Below are 19,134 nucleotides of genomic sequence, written 5' to 3' on the forward strand. Positions count from 1 at the left end.
GCGGGTCGGGTGGTGGTGTGATCCACCACGGGCGGTTGAACCAGAAGTCACCTGTAGTGCAATACTTCCACACTGTTGATTAATTTCTACCCGTTTGTCAAGACTTGGCCTGCTCCTCACCTTCATCTGCTTGAAAGAATCTGTTTTGTAGCCAAGTGGTCCGGCGCTGATCATGTGATACAATCACTGACCGCGACTGGTCGACGTGAAATTGAAAAGCTTGCGAGATGTCTTAGAATCGACTATTCAACCCCAAGTAGCAGTTTATTTTAGTATTTTTAATGGTTTTAAACCATTCTCTTACAATATTCTAAATAATGTTTCTAATCTCAACGCTCTAAGAGCACAGAATGTCATGATTTCAGCTCCCTGCCTCTGTCTGCACTTTAGACCACGCCCACTTCTCTACTTTGTATGGAGATCAGCTGATCAGCTGCAGGAGGAAGCTTCTTCCACAGCTGTGGGCTGCACAAAAGTGCTAAATAATTCAAAATAATTTATTTAAAAAAAATAAAAATAATCCATGCCGATCGTGCGGCTCATCCATCAATCAACCATGTGTCATGTCCAATCTTACTTTGAAAAACCGCGATAGAGAAAGTGCACCAAACGAACCGCAAAGTAACGAGGGACTACTAGCTTCAGAAACCTGAGCCCTGTGACTCATGAGGGACAACAGAATTATTGTTTAAAAAATTACATGCAATTTGTATGAGTTAAACTAGTTGATTCAAAGAATATGAAGAATCTAGAGTGCAAAGTTTTCAAATAGCTGATTATAGAAGTTAAACAAGACGTTAAATCTTCAAGCTGCTCTGAAAATGTTCAGCTCGGCTCAAATCAAGATTCAGCTCAGAAAAAATGACAGAAAAGATTCGAGCCTCAACAAAATAAAAATGAACATGAAAACATTTCTTCTGGCTCCATCTGCAGAAAAAGCAGTTTTGCTCTAAAACGTACTTTAACTGAACATTAAGACTCTAATGTTTTATTTTATTTTGTCCTTCCTGATTCTGTCTGTTGCCGTCAGATTTCTTTTGAGCCCGTTCTCACGTCAACACACGTCCTTTAATATTTTCAGTGGATGAAAAAAGACTTGAGCGTGAAGGTGCCACGACGTGAGAGCTTTGGGATTATTTTCTAAATCCTTACTCCAGTTTAAAATCAGTTTCTATTAATAAAAATAAAAACTTAATTCCTTACAGACAACTTTAACTGAAGAAACTGAAAAATAGGACTTTATTTTAGGAATCTAAACATGAGAATATGTTCTCGTGAAAGCAGCTGCATCTGTCAGCCACTCGAGCTGAATGCATCTTTGGTGTTTTTACTCGGAGGACGACGTACGGTGTCTCGTTCTGTGTCGGGGCCGAGCTCCTCAGAGATTTCAAAGCTGCACGAGCTCCTTCATGAACATCGTTTATCCAGGCCTGTAAAATTATCATCTCCTCTGCTGACGGTCGGTTGTTGGCGTCTTCGCTGCTGTGAACGTGAAGCGGGCCGGGACCTGCAGCAGCTGAAGCTAACGAGCGTTGGCGTTATGCAATCACCCCGTCACGTCCCCCCCTCCTGCGTACCCCGTCTATAAATACAAGCTGCAGGCAGCAGCATCCAATATAAAGGAACGCTGCTGAACTCTTCAGCTGTTACGTTTTCCCCAAATAAATGTTTTTTTTTTAACCCTTTAATTTCTCAGTTTGCCCTCAGTTCATCAGGTTTGCAACAAATATGCCCCACAGCTGCGGTTTAGATTTGCAAATAACCACAGAGTTGTGTGTAGATCAAAGGTTTGCACGAACCTTTACACATTCGACTCATTTCAAGATGGCAGCAGTCGCTCGTTTTCTCTAAACTACGTCTGTTCAAAGAGCTATCTGTGACAGGTAAGATACTAGTTGCTCATAATTTTCCCAGTTAAAACATCTGAGCAAATCACTTAAACAATTTAAAAATAATCTATTTGTCCTCGTTTCAGAATGTGGCGCGTTCAGATTAACATTTTCAGGTTTGTGAACAGATTGGGTTCATTTGAAGCTCAAACTCCTGAATGCTTCGATTATTTGATTTCAAACCTTTTTATCTCTCCGGATAATTTTCCCGATTATCCTCTCCAGCCGCGGAGCGCCACGCCGACATAAAAAGATCGATTAACGATGATGTCAGCAGGTGTAAGAGGAGTGTAATATTTACCTGAGCGGTGGGGGTGTAAACGTTCCACTCGAAGCACGTCAGGGGCCTAAAACGATGTCGCTTATTAAATTCAGTTTGCTTTAGAAAACCTGCAGCAGAGGAAGTTTTCAGGATTGATGGAGCGTTAAATCCATGGGAGACAAAAAGACTCTGAAGTTAGTTTTTCATTCACATGCAGCTTTTCTGCTTTGATCTGAAGCAAATAGAGTAGAAACTAACTGATGGATCCCAGTTTCATCTCAAACCTGCACCACCTGCCAGAGAAAACCAAAGGCTGAGAATGTTTTTGTGCTCGTCTCGTGTCTTAAGAAGAGTGGAGGAGAAATGACGACGGATCGCAAAGAACATTTAATTTTGGCTGCTGAATCATCTGAACTGGGGAACAGGGCAGTCATGGGTTGTGAAGATCCTCTTCAGTGACTGGTTCTAGGGCTCGTGCACGCTCCTGGAAGCTGATTGACTCGTGGGTCAGAGCATGAATGAGACCACTTCCTGCTTTATTTTGACTTCTGCAGAAGCTTCTGTTGAACTTGCAGCAGCAAAGAAACCTAAAGAAATGCTCAGTTATAATTAAATCAGTTTTAAATTCAAGATGGCCACCACTGTTAGTTGACCATAACACCAAAATACCTGAACCAACAAATATTGAGCCAAAGTTTGATATGGTAGTAGTTGGGAGTTGTTCCCAACATGAGTCTTTGCTCCACGCTCGCTCGCAGCTATAAATAGCGTTTAGCTTTAGCTGTTTGCTTCTCCTTGTTAAAGCTCACACACAGGCACTGATGTCAGTGTCAACGTGGTGAGGGGGAGGGGAGATTAGGACAGATTAACCTGATTTGTGAGCGAAACCATTTCAATCTGAAACACAATACAGGTTATCTTTAAAACAATGTTGTCAGCAGTCTACGGTCATTTATAGCTCCGCAGGGTGCAACGCTGCACTGAGCGAGCAGATGCCTTCAGTGACCAGCGTCGGATTGGTTTTCCAGATTAGTGGACACAACTCCGAGACCGGAGAATGTGACGAGACAACAGACAGCTTCTAGTGATAAAAGTTTGGCTTCTGCGTTCCTCTGGTAAACACAGCTTTGCTTCGTTTGACCTATTCTACTGAAACTGAATAGGGTTTCTTCCCCTCTGACCAAATCTTGGGCGTATTTTTTGCAGAGCCACACACGTGCTTGAACACTCAGGTCTTGGCAGGATGATTGGCAGCTGTGGCTGTGTGCTGATGGTGTTGAATGCTGGAGATGTCACTGGATCCTCAGCGATCAGCGTCGCTGCTCTGAAGATGACTGACGGCTCGAATGGCCGAGCCTCCGTGTGCTGAAACTCTTCCATAAGCGTGCCAATTATTGGCCTTGACCTTAACTCGTAATGACACAATTATTTTCACTTCTCAGAGTGAAAACGTGGCAGAAACAATGTGGGTGTTTCACGGTGACCCTGGAGTGAAATAGACTCCATGTGACAAACCAAAACAAAAGTCTTCAGCTGACTTTTTGCAACGGTCCAATTAAACATGATGCATTAGAAGTAGCTGGGGAATATGAACCTAGCAGTCCCTGAAACAAAAATCGCCCACCTCCTTCCATTTTTATTATTTTTTATTATTAGACCTTTATTCATACAGGTTAGTTCCCATTGAGCCTCGAAGACTCATTTACAAGAGAGACCTGTTACATACAACATACAGGCAGATGAGAAAAAGAGAACTCGAGGATGGAGGAAGGCCCCCAAAAAATCTTGTGCCTCACCATGTCCTGGTCTGGAAACCATGTAAAAGATGCAAAATCAGACCTCGCAACATACAATGACATACATTTATGCATAGAGGTCGACAAAGCCGGTGAGTTATCCATAAACACTCCAGAAAGTTCCAAAGTTCTGATAAGATGGTACAGCGTCTATCAGCATCATGGTTCTGATAAAGCCACAGATTGTTTGGGCCGCCAGACTCTGTTTTCTGTCAGACTTCAAGTTCTGCTGGTACACTCGATGGTGAATCCAAAAAGCCAGAATTAGTGGACCATCCGCCTCATCCGTGCTCGATGTAGCATTCTCCAAGATTGAATTCTTCATGCTGGCGAGTTCCAGGAGCTGCAAGTGGCCTACGATTCTCAGAAATCACGTCCAGCTTGCGGTTAAGCTCAGTAAGAATATGAGTCTGAGCGCTCGAGGCACAGATTAATCCTTCACATAAGGCTGGCAGCTTTATCATGGCCTAAACTGCTGCTGACTTCTTCCTAGTTTGTAGATATCCCAGGTATCCGCTGATTCCAAAAAGCAGAAACCCTGTTATCATAAATCCAATAATGTACACATCTACGTCCTCCACAGACAGCACAGATAGGCACACCATCTTCCACTCACCTCAGGAATCAATGACATACCCAGCTGCGTGGGTCCGTTCAGGGCATGAGGGCTCTCCAGCACCCTGTTGTCTGGTGGAAATAAAAATTATCAGTTGCTTGAAATCATCCTGTGGTGGCCATCTTGAATTGCGTTGATTTTAGTGCCGTGGCTAATCAGCATTTGCAGAAAGAAATGGCTACAACCATGTCAGTTTTATAGATACTGAGCTAAAACAGTGGTTCCCAACCCCGGTCCTTGAGGAACACCATCCTGCATGTTTTAGTGGTTTCCCTGCTCCAACACACCTGATTCGGTGATTTAATTGCTTCCTCATGTTCTGCAGAAACCTGTCAATTACCCATTAATTAAAATCAGGTGTGTTGGAGCAGAGAAACAACTCAAACATGCAGGATGGCGTTCCTCAAGGACCAGGGTTGGGAACCCCTGCTTAAGAGGCGTCCCCACCACAAACTGAGCCAAAACAAATCACACAATATTTTTGTTAAAAACTTTAACTTGAAAAGTGGTGGAAAATATGCATTACATGTCGTTCAGTTCCTCGTACTAATTATTTATCATGTTGGGCGTCTTAGTTTAACAAACCCACTTTTTTGTTTTGTTCAGGTCACCATTTCACTTCCACACGGAGAGCCTGTTAAAAACCAGTAAAGACATTCATCACTTTCTCTGTTTTATTTTTCAGCTTGTCAAGCATATGTCATGTCAGGAACAGTGACAACCACAGATCATCCCCGCAGTTGTTGCTACTGATGAAAACAATCGACACGGCGGGTTCAAATGACCCTCATCATCGTCAGCAGCCGCCGGTCGGCCTTTTCAAACCCCTTATCGTTTGGATTCAGAGATAATCCCAGAAATAAAATTATAGGCAGCAGAGTAAGTAAAACAGTCCCCCGTTTGGACAAAAAAATAAAAAAAATGTTTACAGGAAAAACCTAAACACCCATAAGACGCTACTTTTGCCAAAACAGCATTAATAAACAAATAAAATAAAATGAAAAATGGGGAAACAAATATGAACGTCAGCAGTAATACCCCCCCACAAGCAGCTCAAAAGATATATAGATGTGTATATATATATATATATGTAATTTACCATATATATATTCTGTATATATGCTTCTCTACAAAGAAAAGCAAGCTTACTTCTCTATGAGTAAATACATTCTACGTGACAATCACTACAGCAACAGTGTACGTTCCCAACCAAAATGCTTTGATCGTTTATCACGGGGGCTTCAACAATCTGTGGGCCATGACCAGGAAGTATGCAACAACATGCTCAGTGTGACAGCGATACGTCTGTGTGCAGATGAGTGTGAAACCCTCCCCCGACACACACACACACACACACACTAAGGAAAAAGATGTGTTCAGCAGTTAGTCTGGTTAACTTTGTTACATTCATTGAAACACGAGCCAGGGATCTATTTCTGCAGCTCTGCAGAGACCTTCTGGCTGTTTTGTCAGCTATTCTAAAGCGACAAACCCGTTTCCCTTCACATGCTGGACTTTACCTACTTGAGATTTATTAAATATCTACAGGTTTGTATCTTCTGTAGCTATAAACCTGCAGACTGATCTGATTTGTGCATCAAAAGTTTTAGACTCTTTGGCGTCTGATATAATCACGTTCTGCAAAAATTGAGATTTTTTTTTAATTTCCTGAAGCTTCTCTGAAATAAGCTCTAAATATATGAAAATTACATTTTTGTATAGTGATCACCAAACATCTTGAATCCCCCCCCACCCCATCTAAAAAAAAAAAAAAAAACCTGCACAACACATTACAGTACCAAAAACACTTTAATGTGCAGCTACAAAGGCTTTGGTAGTAATAGATAATACCATTCGATATGTACCGTATTTTCTGCCGTACACGTTGCTCCGCCCTATAAGTCGCATCAGTCTGTATATGTCTAATAAAGTGGAAAAATCCATAAGTAAGTCGCTTTGCTGTATACGTCGCATCTATTATGCGTCACCGCTGACAACCTGGAAATGTGGGCCGGTGTGCCAAAAATCAATGGGCTGCCAAATGGCGGCCGTGGGAGCGTGCACGGGAGGACTTTAACAAGAATTTAACAAGATTAACACTTAAAAACAATTGTTTGCTCGAAATTGTAGTAAATGCGTGTCTCAGTCTAACATTTGCTTAATAAATGCACTTTAATGGTCCAATCAGCTGCATTTCGGCGGGGTGGTGCAGCTGGTTTGACGGTTCCAAGCAGCGAGCAGAATGAAGGTGGGGAGAGTAAGGCAGGCCGATTGAGTCATTAATAGCTGGTGAAGATTTTCAGTCATCCAGGACATGGTAAATTCAAAAATGTTGAAGAAAAACAAACAAACAAAGTATAAATAAAGTATAATAAATAAAGTCTGGTTGTTTTTGTCTTGAATTTTTTTAAAATTTGTCATTATAGCCATGTTTACCTATTACATGATTCAACGGCATGCCTTATTGCTATTACTACTCTGCTCCTATCAAGTGGCTGAAAGTAGTACTGCTCAAATTATTATTATTTTTTCAGTCAGAATGAATGGAAAGCGTCATATCTCAGCCAAAAATTGGTTTATAAATATGGGGGAAAAAATCCATAAATATGTCGTTTCGGCCTATAAGTCGCAGAGCATGTAAATTATACAAAAAACTGACTTATAGGGCAGAAAATACGGTACCAGGTACTCCACAGGCATTTACCAGGTACATACTGGGTACGTACCCAGTATTTATTAGGAACATACCAAGTAAATATCAGCACATACTAGGTAAATACTAGATATATTCTGAATACATACAAGGCACATACCAGGTATGTATTGGGTACAAACAGGGCAAGTACCGGGTATGTACAGGTTCTGTATAAGGTCTAAGTACAAAGTGACTTGTTACCCTGTATTTACAGAGTATGTACCAGGCTGTATTATAGATTACTACCATGATGTTTTGATGGCAACACTTCTCCCCTCAGAGACCCATTATGTTCAGACAGCTTCTTCCAAAGCACCATGATAATAAACAGGGGGGGGGGGGGGGTCTTAGCTATTCATGGCTCAAATCCTCAAGTACAAACAAGTCCCAACCACTTGAGACTCACGTTGGATACAAACATACAACCCACAGAGCAAAGAATACCCCATAATGTCACTGTGCTTGGCTTGTAAAAGCGTACGTATTTACATTTAACCACGTGTGCTTGTGTGTGTATCTGCCTGTGTGTGTGTGTGTTTGTTTGTTTGCATATGTGTATGTGTGTGTCAGGTGGCCCTGAGAACGATGTGCAGGTGTATTGCTCGTGTGCAATTTGTGCTTTGTAGAGTTACAGGTGTAGTTTCAGTTGGACGAAAGCCAAGAGGCAGTGTTTGGAAAACTGTCGATGCTGTTTGAGGAGCACCAGAGTGGGGAACACATCCATTAATGGATCACACATCTGGAAAAACAAAACAAAAAAACAACCAGAATAGACTAAAGATGTCCCCGCCATGCATGAGGAGTGTGAATCTGTTTTAATGAGGGAGTTTTGTCTAATTCTCGTTGGCCTGTACAGGATAACCAAGTAAACTAGTTTAGCTGTTTTATGTTCTCAACAAATGTGACTTTTGTTCCAACCCGTTCACAAATTTGAACAAAAAACAGAGAAATGGGACGAAACTTAAAGGAAAAAGGAAGATCTTGACCCTTAACCTTTTCCTGATGAGCTCTAGACCACAAACAAGTTGGATACTAGTTGATTGACCCTCCAGAGTAAATGCACGTACAAGTTTTACACAGTAATCTAATGTTACTGATCCTACACACTTGGGACCTCTGCCCAACTAGAAAACAAAAAATTCCCTCAGTGAATTAACACGGTCTCTGACTGCAGATGAGCCACATTCCCACCGGGCCGCCTGTGCCAGTTATAGCCCGAGCGCGCTCGTCTGTGCCACCCGTCCTTGATCTGAACACTTGAACAGACGCCGCACCGGGAGGACGGGGTCAGCAGTCAGGGCGACCCCTCCTACGTGTCTGCTCAGACCGAGGGGAAATGAAAAGGTTGCTCACTGAAGTACGACTGTCTGCCTTGTTAATGAGGGCCATCGGGGGAGAAACCCTCAGCTGATAGAAAAGGTCTGTTTTCACCTGCACACGAGGCAGAAAACTCCTGAAACCCTCCACATCTGAATAAACGTATCCAGCACGTGCTCGGATCTACGTCTACAAGTGAATAAACACTGAAAAAAATGTGTAAACGTGTTCCGTCTCTCAGATGTCGTTTCATTAATATCAAACAGGTGCCCGGTTCAGGGCGAACGGGAAGCGAATGAACGCCGTCTGATGCACATTCCAGTCGATTGTTCTTTGCTGACGGACGTCTGGTTTCTGTTAGACGTTAGAAACAAGAAGCGTCCACAAAGAGCTCTCAGAACTGCACATTTGCAGAAAGACTTTCACAAACTTTTGCTGATGCCACTGAATGAGATCAAAATACGACTTATCAAAAGCAGTTTAGAGAATAAAGGAATAAAGATCTACTTGTTGCATAAACTATATGTTCTGTGAATGCGCTATGGCAAAGTCTCACAGCACATCCTCTAAATCAAATATTGAACCATACTAACGATGCACAGACACTAATTTAACTTCCACTAGAATACATTTCGTTATGAGAGGGTTTGTGGCGTAGCCTTTTAATTTTTTTCAGTGAATGTCTCTTCTAAATCAGAGTATCACGTTAGGGCAAAAGTAAAAATGCTTTCACAATTAAATTTTAATCGTCTTGACTAATAAGCAAATTGAGAAGATAAATCAATATTTGGTGCGACCACTTAGCCTTCAAAATAGATAAACTATTACAAATGAGCTTGCACAAGTCCAGTTTTTTATGTTTGCAGTCTGGTTGATTTCCCCAATTATAACGAGCAGGTTGTGATCATTATGTTCATGTGTAGGTTGAAACATGGTCATTAACTGGAATAGAAGCAGCCGTAGGAGGCTTAAAACTGCGTGAGGATCATTCAGACTCCAGTTGCAGAAGCAGGTCAGCGAGCAGAGTGACGAAACACTAAGCTGTTTTACTACAACAGTAAAGTTTATTCTAGGTAAAACAGACTGAGGGTTAAAACACTGCTGTTAAACGATATGTGGAAAGAAGCACAAAGAGAAAGATAGTGAAGTGAAAAAGTAGTGATTTGCTAAGGAGACTGTGCAGCAGATGAAAGACGTCATGCTTAATTCTCTCTGAAATCAGATGTCTTGCACCCTTCAACTGTCTGGAGACATCTGACCAAAAGTAGTTCATGAAACAAGTGGGGTAAAAAAAAAAAAACTAAATTAAACAGCCAAACTTGGAAATAAGGGCAAGCAACCTCATGATTCATAAAAACATAACTGGGACAAAGAAAGGAGCAGGTGCTTTGGACCAGTGGGTCAAAAATAGAAACCCTGAAAGGTTGGAGAGTCTGCAGGCTACATGTCTGGAGCTCATTTCTGCAAACACAGTTGGAGATTTTGATGAAGATTAATATTGTCCTTAATATAAGTAGATCCTCGTCCATCATGAAATACCATCAAGAAGGTGATCGATTTTCTAAAAATGTCTTCTATATTAGGACCATGTCCCCCCAAAACACACCGTTAGAACCATCTTCAGTGTAAAGAACAATAAAAAGTCCTGGTGTTAGGGCTCACACAAATTCCTGATCTACACAAAGAAGTTTGAGTTCCTGCAAAATTTAGAAGCGTTTCAAGAATTGATGGCAAAGTGTGGTCACACCAAATGTTCTCTCCTCTTTGCATTATTGGATAAACTAGAGCTTGTGGATGTATACTGTATGAGATCATAATAGCAAAAGGCAACATGAGAACAAGAAATGGGTTTGAATCCTCCATCTCTAACTAGGCCTGTCACGATAACAAATTTTGCTGGGCGATTAATTGTCTGTCAGTTGAGGTGGCTCAGGCATTTGGTTAGGATGCCTCCTGGACGCCTCCAAGGTGAGGTGTTCTGGACATGTCCCACCAGGAGGAGACCCAGAGGAAGACCCAGGACATGCTGGAGGGACTATGTTTCTCGGCTGGCCTGGGAACACCTTGAGATTCCCCTGGAGTAACTGGCCCAAGTGGTGAAAGTCTGGGCCTCCCTACTTAGGCTGCTTCCCCCGTGAGCCGACCCCAGGTAAGTGGAAGAAAATGGATGGATGAATGAATTAACTGTCTCAGAAATTATTGCGATAAACAATAATATTGTTTGAAATTTGACAATAATTAGTAATTATTGTCAAATTTAAGAAGAAATGTTGGTTAATTTGTTTTGAGTGTAGTACCTTTTTTGACCACTGGATGGCAGTATAAGACTGTTTGAACCAAAGGATGGATAGTGAGGGAGCGAGCAGCGTGTCTCTTTAAGAAAAATGGGAGGGAGGCCCGTTGACATGACATGGGCCGTCTCTCCTTCCTTCCCAAAATGGTGGACGCTTGATGTGGTTTGAGCTCTCTAGCATTTGCCACACAAAGCTTTTAATTAAAAATCAGTGAACAAGTTCTCAGCTTCTTTTTGCAGAGAAAAACAACTTTTTACATGACGGCACGAGTTTCAATCGTGAATTTTGGAGCTTTGACAAGACAGGTTTTTTCCCCCCGCCGAGGTTGACCTGTTAGCTTAGCTCGTAGCTTAGCTGCTTTTAACGATCCAAAAACGTGGTTTTGGATGGTTAAAATGAATTTTAAAGAGAAATGACAAAGGGCGAAATGACGAACACTGGAGTTAAGCCTTTTGTCATCCGGTGTCTTCAGTAAAGAGAGAGAGATGAAGAAACGATAATAAAGCCGATAAATGAAAATGAGGTTGATAATTATTTATCATGCGATTAATCGATTTATTGTTTATCACGACAGGCCTATCTCTAACAAGTAAATGCGTTATTGATGCAGCATGAACTTCATCCATTCTCTAAATCTCCAATTCGAGCTCCAACTTCTATCAAACCTTCTAATGTGTCTGCAGCCAGGCTCTTTCCTGCCAGCTGCAGCATCACCTCCAGGAAAACTGTCCCAGAGAACACGACTGAAGGGAGCTGTGCTTTTAGACTCTATAAGGTGAGTGACGGAGCTCATGATTGTTCTGTGTGTGTGTGTGTGTGTGTGTGTGTGTGTGTGTGCGTGTCCATTAATGGCAGAGGGAGGACTACGAACATCACAGCAAACCTGTACCTCAATAACGACAGTATTCCCTGCCAGCAGTGAGAGCGTAGAAAACAAATGTGCTTTCCGACCGGTAAATGAGTGTGTTTGTGTGAGTGTGTTTAGCAGCCTGTGGTCCCGGCCGGTGCAAACAAACCTCAGGCAGCAGAGAGCGTGCTCAGAAAGGTTCAGATAGACATCAAAGACAGAGGAAACGAGGAAGGAAGGATGGAAAGTAGGAAGCATTAATATTCTACGAGCACAGGTTAATACCAAAGATAATATTGCATCTTCTAGAACTAGCTTCAATTGCTCAGTGTATATAAAACTGGAAGAAAGCTATGCTGTGATAATACAGTTACATCTAACTTTATAATTCTAAAATATTTTATAACAATAATTATACTTTTTAGAGTATTTACATAAATACATCATTATATAGTGATATTACCGTCAACACATTGTTATAGAAATACACCGTACTTATATGTGTATATAATCATGTTATAACCACACATACACAACAAATATACAATCAGAATCAGCTATTGCGACGCCGATTTGAGTAAACCTCCGTCGAACATTCAGTAGGTAAGCCCAAAGAGACGAGTTCAGGTGTATTGCTATAAGAACGGACCGACGTTCATCTCATTCCTCGCGCAGTCCCAGCTGAACGTTTCTCATAAAATCCAAGTATTGCTTTGTGTAAAATCGCTCTCCTCTGAGGAGGAAAAAAATCAAGTTGAGGGAAGAGAAAGCAGAAAAGTTCAGTGGCTCTCGGTCAGCAGGTGAGAGTTTCTCCGCTCTAATCCAAGAGAAACCGTGAGCAAATCCATCAGCCGGGGTAGAAAGGTAGCCCCTGGTTGCAGACGGCCGCCCACACAGGTGAGCAGGTGTGTGTTTGTGTAGACAGGTAAAGAGTGAAAAGTGTGTCCCAGCAGCGTCCTGCCTTTAGAAGTCAGAGAAGAGATCCTGCGGACCCAGATGGATGATAAAAGGAGCGATGGTGCGCGGCTGGTAGAAAGGATTGTCGATGAACAGACCACCTGCAGGGAGGAAGAGCAGACGGAACGATGAAGATTAGCTTCAAATCCAAAGATTATTTAAATTATAAACTCATTTGAAGCTAACTTGAATGGCATTTGTTCCTAAGCAACATTCATCTGTTTTTAGGTAAAACACCAGGAAATAATCCCAGCTATGACTAAATAATTATTAGTTGTATTTCATAAATTCTTTATGTACATTTTCCTCTAAAGATGACTTGATTACATGAAAAGCATGAACTTTTACAAGTATTGCAAGTTCATATTATATATATATAACAATCAAGAGATCACCTGTGCATTATGAAGTGTCATATTTTTTTTTTTTTACAACAAATAATTTTATATCTGGGCTCTTTGTTCATCACATTATGGAGATAAAATATCTTTAAAAGAAAACATTTTCCTGTTTATTGTCACGATTTTTGTCAGCAGCAACGCCTCGTTTCACCTGTGCGAGTGTTTTTAAAAATGCAAATTACAAGCTAATTCTGTTTTTTAATTATTTTTTTAGTTTTGTTTAGAAAATACAAAGCTGCAAAATGAAACCATTTCATTTACTTGTTTAATTTATTTTTTGTTCAAAATAAATATACGTTAACTCGTTGAACCAAGATAAAAGAAATTCCTTTATATTCATTTTGAAACTGAGTTTTTGCCATAAACTTTTAACTAACAAAAGACAAAAGACGGGGGAAGAAACTTTGCGTGAACATATTTTCTGCATTTAAAACAAAAAGAAGGGCGCAAAATAAAATCAGCACAAGGAACGTAAGCCGTCAGATTGTAGGAAACGTTAACGTGAAGACAAGTAAAACTTTGAAAAGATTTATTGGAGCTCAACCAACCATTGGACAAGACATTGGATCCTCTCATCCAATGGCTGCGTCTCATAGTCGTAACCATGGAGACGTCCTCAGAGGGTTGGCTCTCGCTGGCTGGATGGAAAGGATGAGGTGATGGACCAACATGCTGCGTCTCGACAGACACTGACCTCTGAATTTATCTTCAACATCAAATCTTATAAAATAAAAGCTCCTACTCGTACATTCTAGTAGAAATAAGAACATGAGGGAACACAACAGCAACGATGCTGAAAAAACTAAAACTGCTATATAAAAACACAGACAGCGACATGTGGGACTGTTCCCTGCTTCGTGCGTTGGCTTTATTTTAATTAGACAGATATATTCAAATAAACAGTTTAAATTTAGTACTGGAGTGTGCAGAAAGAAACAATAAGATGTCAACAAATACACTTTTTATACATTCGAAAATGAGTGTTCAGTGTAAAATTTGTACAGGAGCGTTTTAAATTCATCACTTGTCTTTTTTTTTTTTTTATCTAAATATCTGAGCTGCAGGTTAAAAGGATGAATGGAAACGTTTCCATTTGTGACTTTATGCTGGAGCTGCACGTTCATATACTCCTCCGTGGAAACATTTTGTTCATCGGATCAATCTCAGACTGTTCTGTAGAAAAATCTGCTCTATAAAGTATAAATTAAAGGATTTATCTGCATTAAGTTTCCCATCAGCTGAAAGCTGTTCAATCAGATATACATCAGGCAGCAGTCAGCTAAACTTTATTCATTTTTCAGCATTGTTGATTTATTTTTTCCACATCCTTCACACAGCTCACATTATTTGTCTCCACAGAAAATGTGTGTTATGTGATCTATTGCAAGGAATATCCTCATCTCAGCACAGAATGAACAAAACAATAAAACGCTCATATATAAGAGATATAATTTAGACTCAAAGACTGAGGTAACAATTCACAGTACAAATCCGTCAAGTTTTTTCTTCTTTGCTTATATTTTAGAACATAGACCTGCAGGTTTTAAGAAGTTTTTTTTTTTTTTTTTTACAGTAAGAAAAAAGTTACAAATCTCATTTACAAATCTTTTTTTTTCTCCATCATTTAAAGTGTAGAAAACAAAAGTACAAAAACAAACAGATTCCGTTGTAGAAAAATAAAATAACATAAAACAGCAGGTTGGGTTCGGGCTTGTGTGTCTCCTGTGCTAAAAGAAGTGGTAGTGGGGGACGGGGTAGGCGGGCACTTTCATGACAGGCAACAGAAGCATTCTCTTGGGCAAACCTAGAGGGGAGACATGAGAAGCTCTGCATGAGTGCCAGGCAACAACAAAAATAAAATAAAATAATAAAAACACCACGAGAGTCTTACCGCTCAGTGCAGCGCACACTATGTTCAACGACGTTGCTCGCAGCAGATAAGACCACCCCGAGGGGGGGTAAGGGTGTTAGAACAGGCAGAAACGTGAGGTGACGGAGCTCATTAGTGGTTAGACGAGCGAGAGGAAAGTTGAATGGAAGAAGCAGTGATTTAGAGCTACAGGCATAATAATAAATACATAATTTATTTTGTGACTAATTATCACTGATTTTTTTGAATATGATGAGAAAAAAAAAAGTTCTGAACAATCCAGCTGTTAAAACTCCTCACTGTGGTTTAAAAGTAAAACTGGGCTCATAAATGCAGAAATAGTTCTACAAACCGGATTCCAAAAAAGTTGGGACACTAAACAAATTGTGAATAAAAACTGAATGCAATGATGTGGAGGTGCCAACATCTAATATTTTATTCAGAATAGAACAGAAATCACAGATCAAAAGTTTAAACTGAGAGAATGTATCATTTTAAGGGAAAAATCTGTTGTTTCCAAATTTCATGGCGTCAAGAAATCCCCAAAAAAGTTGGGACAAGTCCATTTTTACCACTGTGTGGCATCCCCCCTTCTTCTTACAACACTCAACAGACATCTGGGGACAGAGGAGACCAGTTTCTCAAGTTTAGAAATAGGAATGCTCTCCCATTCATGTCTAATACAGGCCTCTAACTGTTCAATCGTCTTGGGCCTTCTTTGTTGCACCTTCCTCTTTATGATGCACCAAATGTTCTCTATAGGTGAAAGATCTGGACTGCAGGCTGGCCATTTCAGTACCTGGATCCTTCTCCTACGTAGCCATGATGTTGTGATTGCTGCAGAATGTGGTCTGGCATTATCGTGTTGAAAAATGCAGGGTCTTCCCTGAAAGAGATGACGTCTAGATGGGAGCATATGTTGTTCTAGAACCTGAACATAGTTCTCTGCATTAATGATGCCTTTCCAGACATGCAAGCTGCCCATGCCACAAGCGCTCATGCAGCCCCATACCATCAGTGATGCAGGCTTCTGAACGGAGCGTTGATAACAACTTGGGCTGTCCTTGTCCTCTCTGGTCCGGATGACATGGCGTCCCAGTGTTCCATAAAGAACTTCAAATCGTGACTCATCTGACCACAGAACAGTCTTCCATTTTGCCACACTCCATTTTAAATGACCCCTGGCCCAGTGCAAACGTCTGAGCTTGTGGAGCTTGCTTAGAAATGGCTTCCTCTTTGCACTGTAGAGTTTCAGCTGGCAACGGCGGATGGCACGGTGGATTGTGTTCACTGACAGTGCTTTCTGGAAGTATTCCTGAGCCCATTCTGTTATTTCCTTGACAGTGGCATTCCTGTTTGAGGTGCAGTGACGTTTAAGGGCCCGGAGATCACGAGCATCCAGTAGAGTTTTACGGCCTTGACCCTTACGCACAGCGATTGTTCCAGATTCTCTGAATCTTTTGATAATGTTATGCACGGTTGATGATAACTTAATGTTCATGTTTGTGGTGATGTTCAATGTTTTATGTTATGAGTGCTTAGTGTATATTTAGTTGATGTTTTTCTTAGTTCATATCTTAGATGTTATTACTGTTTTTCTTATACATTTTATTGTTGGATGTAACTGGGACCCTGTGTACATAATTTCGCTCCACCACATGTACCACATGAGGTGCGAATGACAATAAAGAAACTCTGACTCTGACTCTCTATTTTACGCTGGGTAACACCATTCTGGTATTGCTGCACTATCTTTCTGCGCAACAATGGTGGAATTGGTGATCCTCTTACCATCTTGGCTTCTGAGAGACACTGACACTCTGAGAAGCTCTTTTTATACCCAATCATATTGTCAATTAACCTGATTAGTGTTAATTGGTCTTCCAGCTGTTCGTTATATGCTCAATTTCCTTTTTCCAGCCACTTATTGCTACTTGTCCCAACTTTTTTGGGATTTGTTGACACTGTGAAATTTTGAATCAACATATTTTTCCTTTAAAATGTTACATTTACTCAGATTAAACTTTTGATCTGTCATCTATGTTATATTACAAATAAAATATTGACATGTGCCATCTCCACATCATTGCATTCAGTTTTTATTCACAATTTGTTTAGTGTCCCAACTTTTTTGGAATCCGGTTTGTAGTATATAGATATATACCTATAAATTGGGGACTGCTTAGTAGTGTTGTAGTACTCAAGAACACTTTTTGAAGGTCTTGTCTCGAACTCAACCGCATTTGATCTTGAGGACTCGGGATTTTATTTCAAGACCAGTCAAGACCACAACTGTGGAAATATCAATAAATTGTCAGAATATTGTCCAGTTTTATTTGTTAACATCCTTGTTTTTATTGGATACAAAACGTACCAATTCAAATCCAAGCAATTATGTAACTCATTGATAAATACATGTTTTTTTTTATTACCGCTGTCACGCCCACCCCCTTTCGCATCACGCACGCATCACTCCCAGTGTTGCCAGATTGGGCGGTTTTCATTCTGATTTTGCTGGAAACTCTGGGAAGACTTTTGTTGGATTGTTGCGTTTTGCTACATATTGTTAAATTACCTTGGCTTGTACTGATGTGCGTTCATGTTCAAACAGTAAATATACTGTAACAATACATCGATTGGGTGGATTTGAGCGGAATGAAACTTTACTTTAAACTAATTTCTTTATGTAACTTTAGGTGTATATCTACTACTTTATTGAAACCACTCTGCAACTATATGGCTATCCTTAATCTTGAGTTTGGACTTATGAAGAGTGTTTTGCCGCTGCAGTTTTTAAGTCTTGGCATGTGACGAAACTGCTTCCAATTTAACAGTTGTGTAATTTTATTGTTGAATCACATGCAGTCAGAATGTCTGATTTCTTATGTAGCTTTGAAAATGTATAAAAGCTGATATATTCATTCAAAAGCAAACTTGAAGTATGTAATTTTTATAAAAAACATTTGATAATATTTTATTTTATTTTATTTAAGGTCTTGGTCTCGACTCGGTCTCGGACCCTAACAGTCTTGGTCTCGGGTTAGGTGGTCTTGACTACAACACTACTGCTTAGTATGAGGCAGCACCTATTATTATCCACCTAACAAAGGGTTTCTTAACTTTATATTTTACTCTTTTGTCAACTTTAATGCGGCCCCAACCGCAATATGTACCATGGTAAATGTTTTATCAGACTGGTTTGGGACCATGATGTGTGCTATTACTTTTATTGGCATTTCAAGATACCATGGCGATGTAATTTGCAAATAAAGCTAAAAGGGAAAATGGTAAATGATCTGTACTTATATAGCACTTTTCTATCTCATCAAGATACTCAAAGCACATTACATTCTGTGCCCTCATTTACTCATTCATACAGCACTCTACTATATCTACAAAGACTAATATGTGCTTTAGATCACATTCATACACCGAAGGGACACACATCGGAGGTAATGAGGGGTTCAGTGTCTTAATTGCACAGGGACACTTCGGCATGCGACTGCTGGTGGAATCGAACTGCCAACTCTTGCAATGGAGGACGACTGCTCTAACCACTCAGCCACAGCCGCCTCCAAAAATGCAGTAACTCAGATGTTTTTAGAGCTACTCAACTGAAATTGTATGTGTTGGTAACTGAGAACGATCTCTAATAGACCCTGACGGCAAATCAAAAATCCAAGATGGCCGTCTGAACTAAAAAGGAAAAATACAATAAATCAGCCTATTTTTGAGATATTCAGCTGGAATTTAGTGTGTTGGTAGCCGAGAGCAATGCCCATTTAAATATTGCATTAAAATCTAAAAATCCAAGATGGACACCTTAGCTACAAGGTTAAAAAAATATGATAACAGCTGTTTTTAGAGCTACTCAAATGAAATTTGGTATAGTGGTAGCTGAGAGCGAACCAAAACATATAGTACGGTCAAATCAAAAATTTGTCAAAGTTTCTCCATTAACTTTCTAGTTTTTTAATTATATCTATAGTAGCTTGTATGCATGCAGCCACTAAAAGTCCAACGTTAGACTTGATGCGTCTATTTAGATAAGTTTAACTTTTGAGGACTGGTTATTTAATGATTGTGCAGATTGTCAGTCAACCAGAATGTGGCAAATCCTGAGTTTCAAACAAAATTAAATCTTTTCTGTTTGGTGAAAACTTCTCGTCTGAGGAGCTTTTTCAACTCGA

The 19,134-nt window shown here is 40.3% G+C and overlaps 1 protein-coding gene across 3 annotated transcripts in view; it reads right to left on the minus strand.

Annotated features, from left to right (window-relative positions):
- Positions 1 to 12,654: 12,654 nt before the first annotated feature.
- The window catches only part of LOC119424852 (spermatid perinuclear RNA binding protein), a 101,934-nt gene continuing 95,454 nt past the window's right edge, over positions 12,655 to 19,134 (minus strand). For 2 of the 3 annotated variants that reach the window (XM_037692359.1, XM_037692358.1), the window contains exon 19: positions 14,716 to 14,878. In XM_037692359.1, coding sequence (XP_037548287.1) covers positions 14,802 to 14,878 — 77 coding nt within the window. In that variant the 3' untranslated portion in view covers positions 14,716 to 14,801. Of the gene's footprint in view, positions 12,775 to 14,715; positions 14,879 to 19,134 lie in introns of those variants that run through there. The other variant, XM_037692360.1, reaches the window with a different exon arrangement.

This window comes from Nematolebias whitei, chromosome 18 (genome assembly GCF_014905685.2).
Source record: "Nematolebias whitei isolate Nwh7 chromosome 18, NemWhi1, whole genome shotgun sequence".
Taxonomy (NCBI): domain Eukaryota; kingdom Metazoa; phylum Chordata; class Actinopteri; order Cyprinodontiformes; family Rivulidae; genus Nematolebias; species Nematolebias whitei.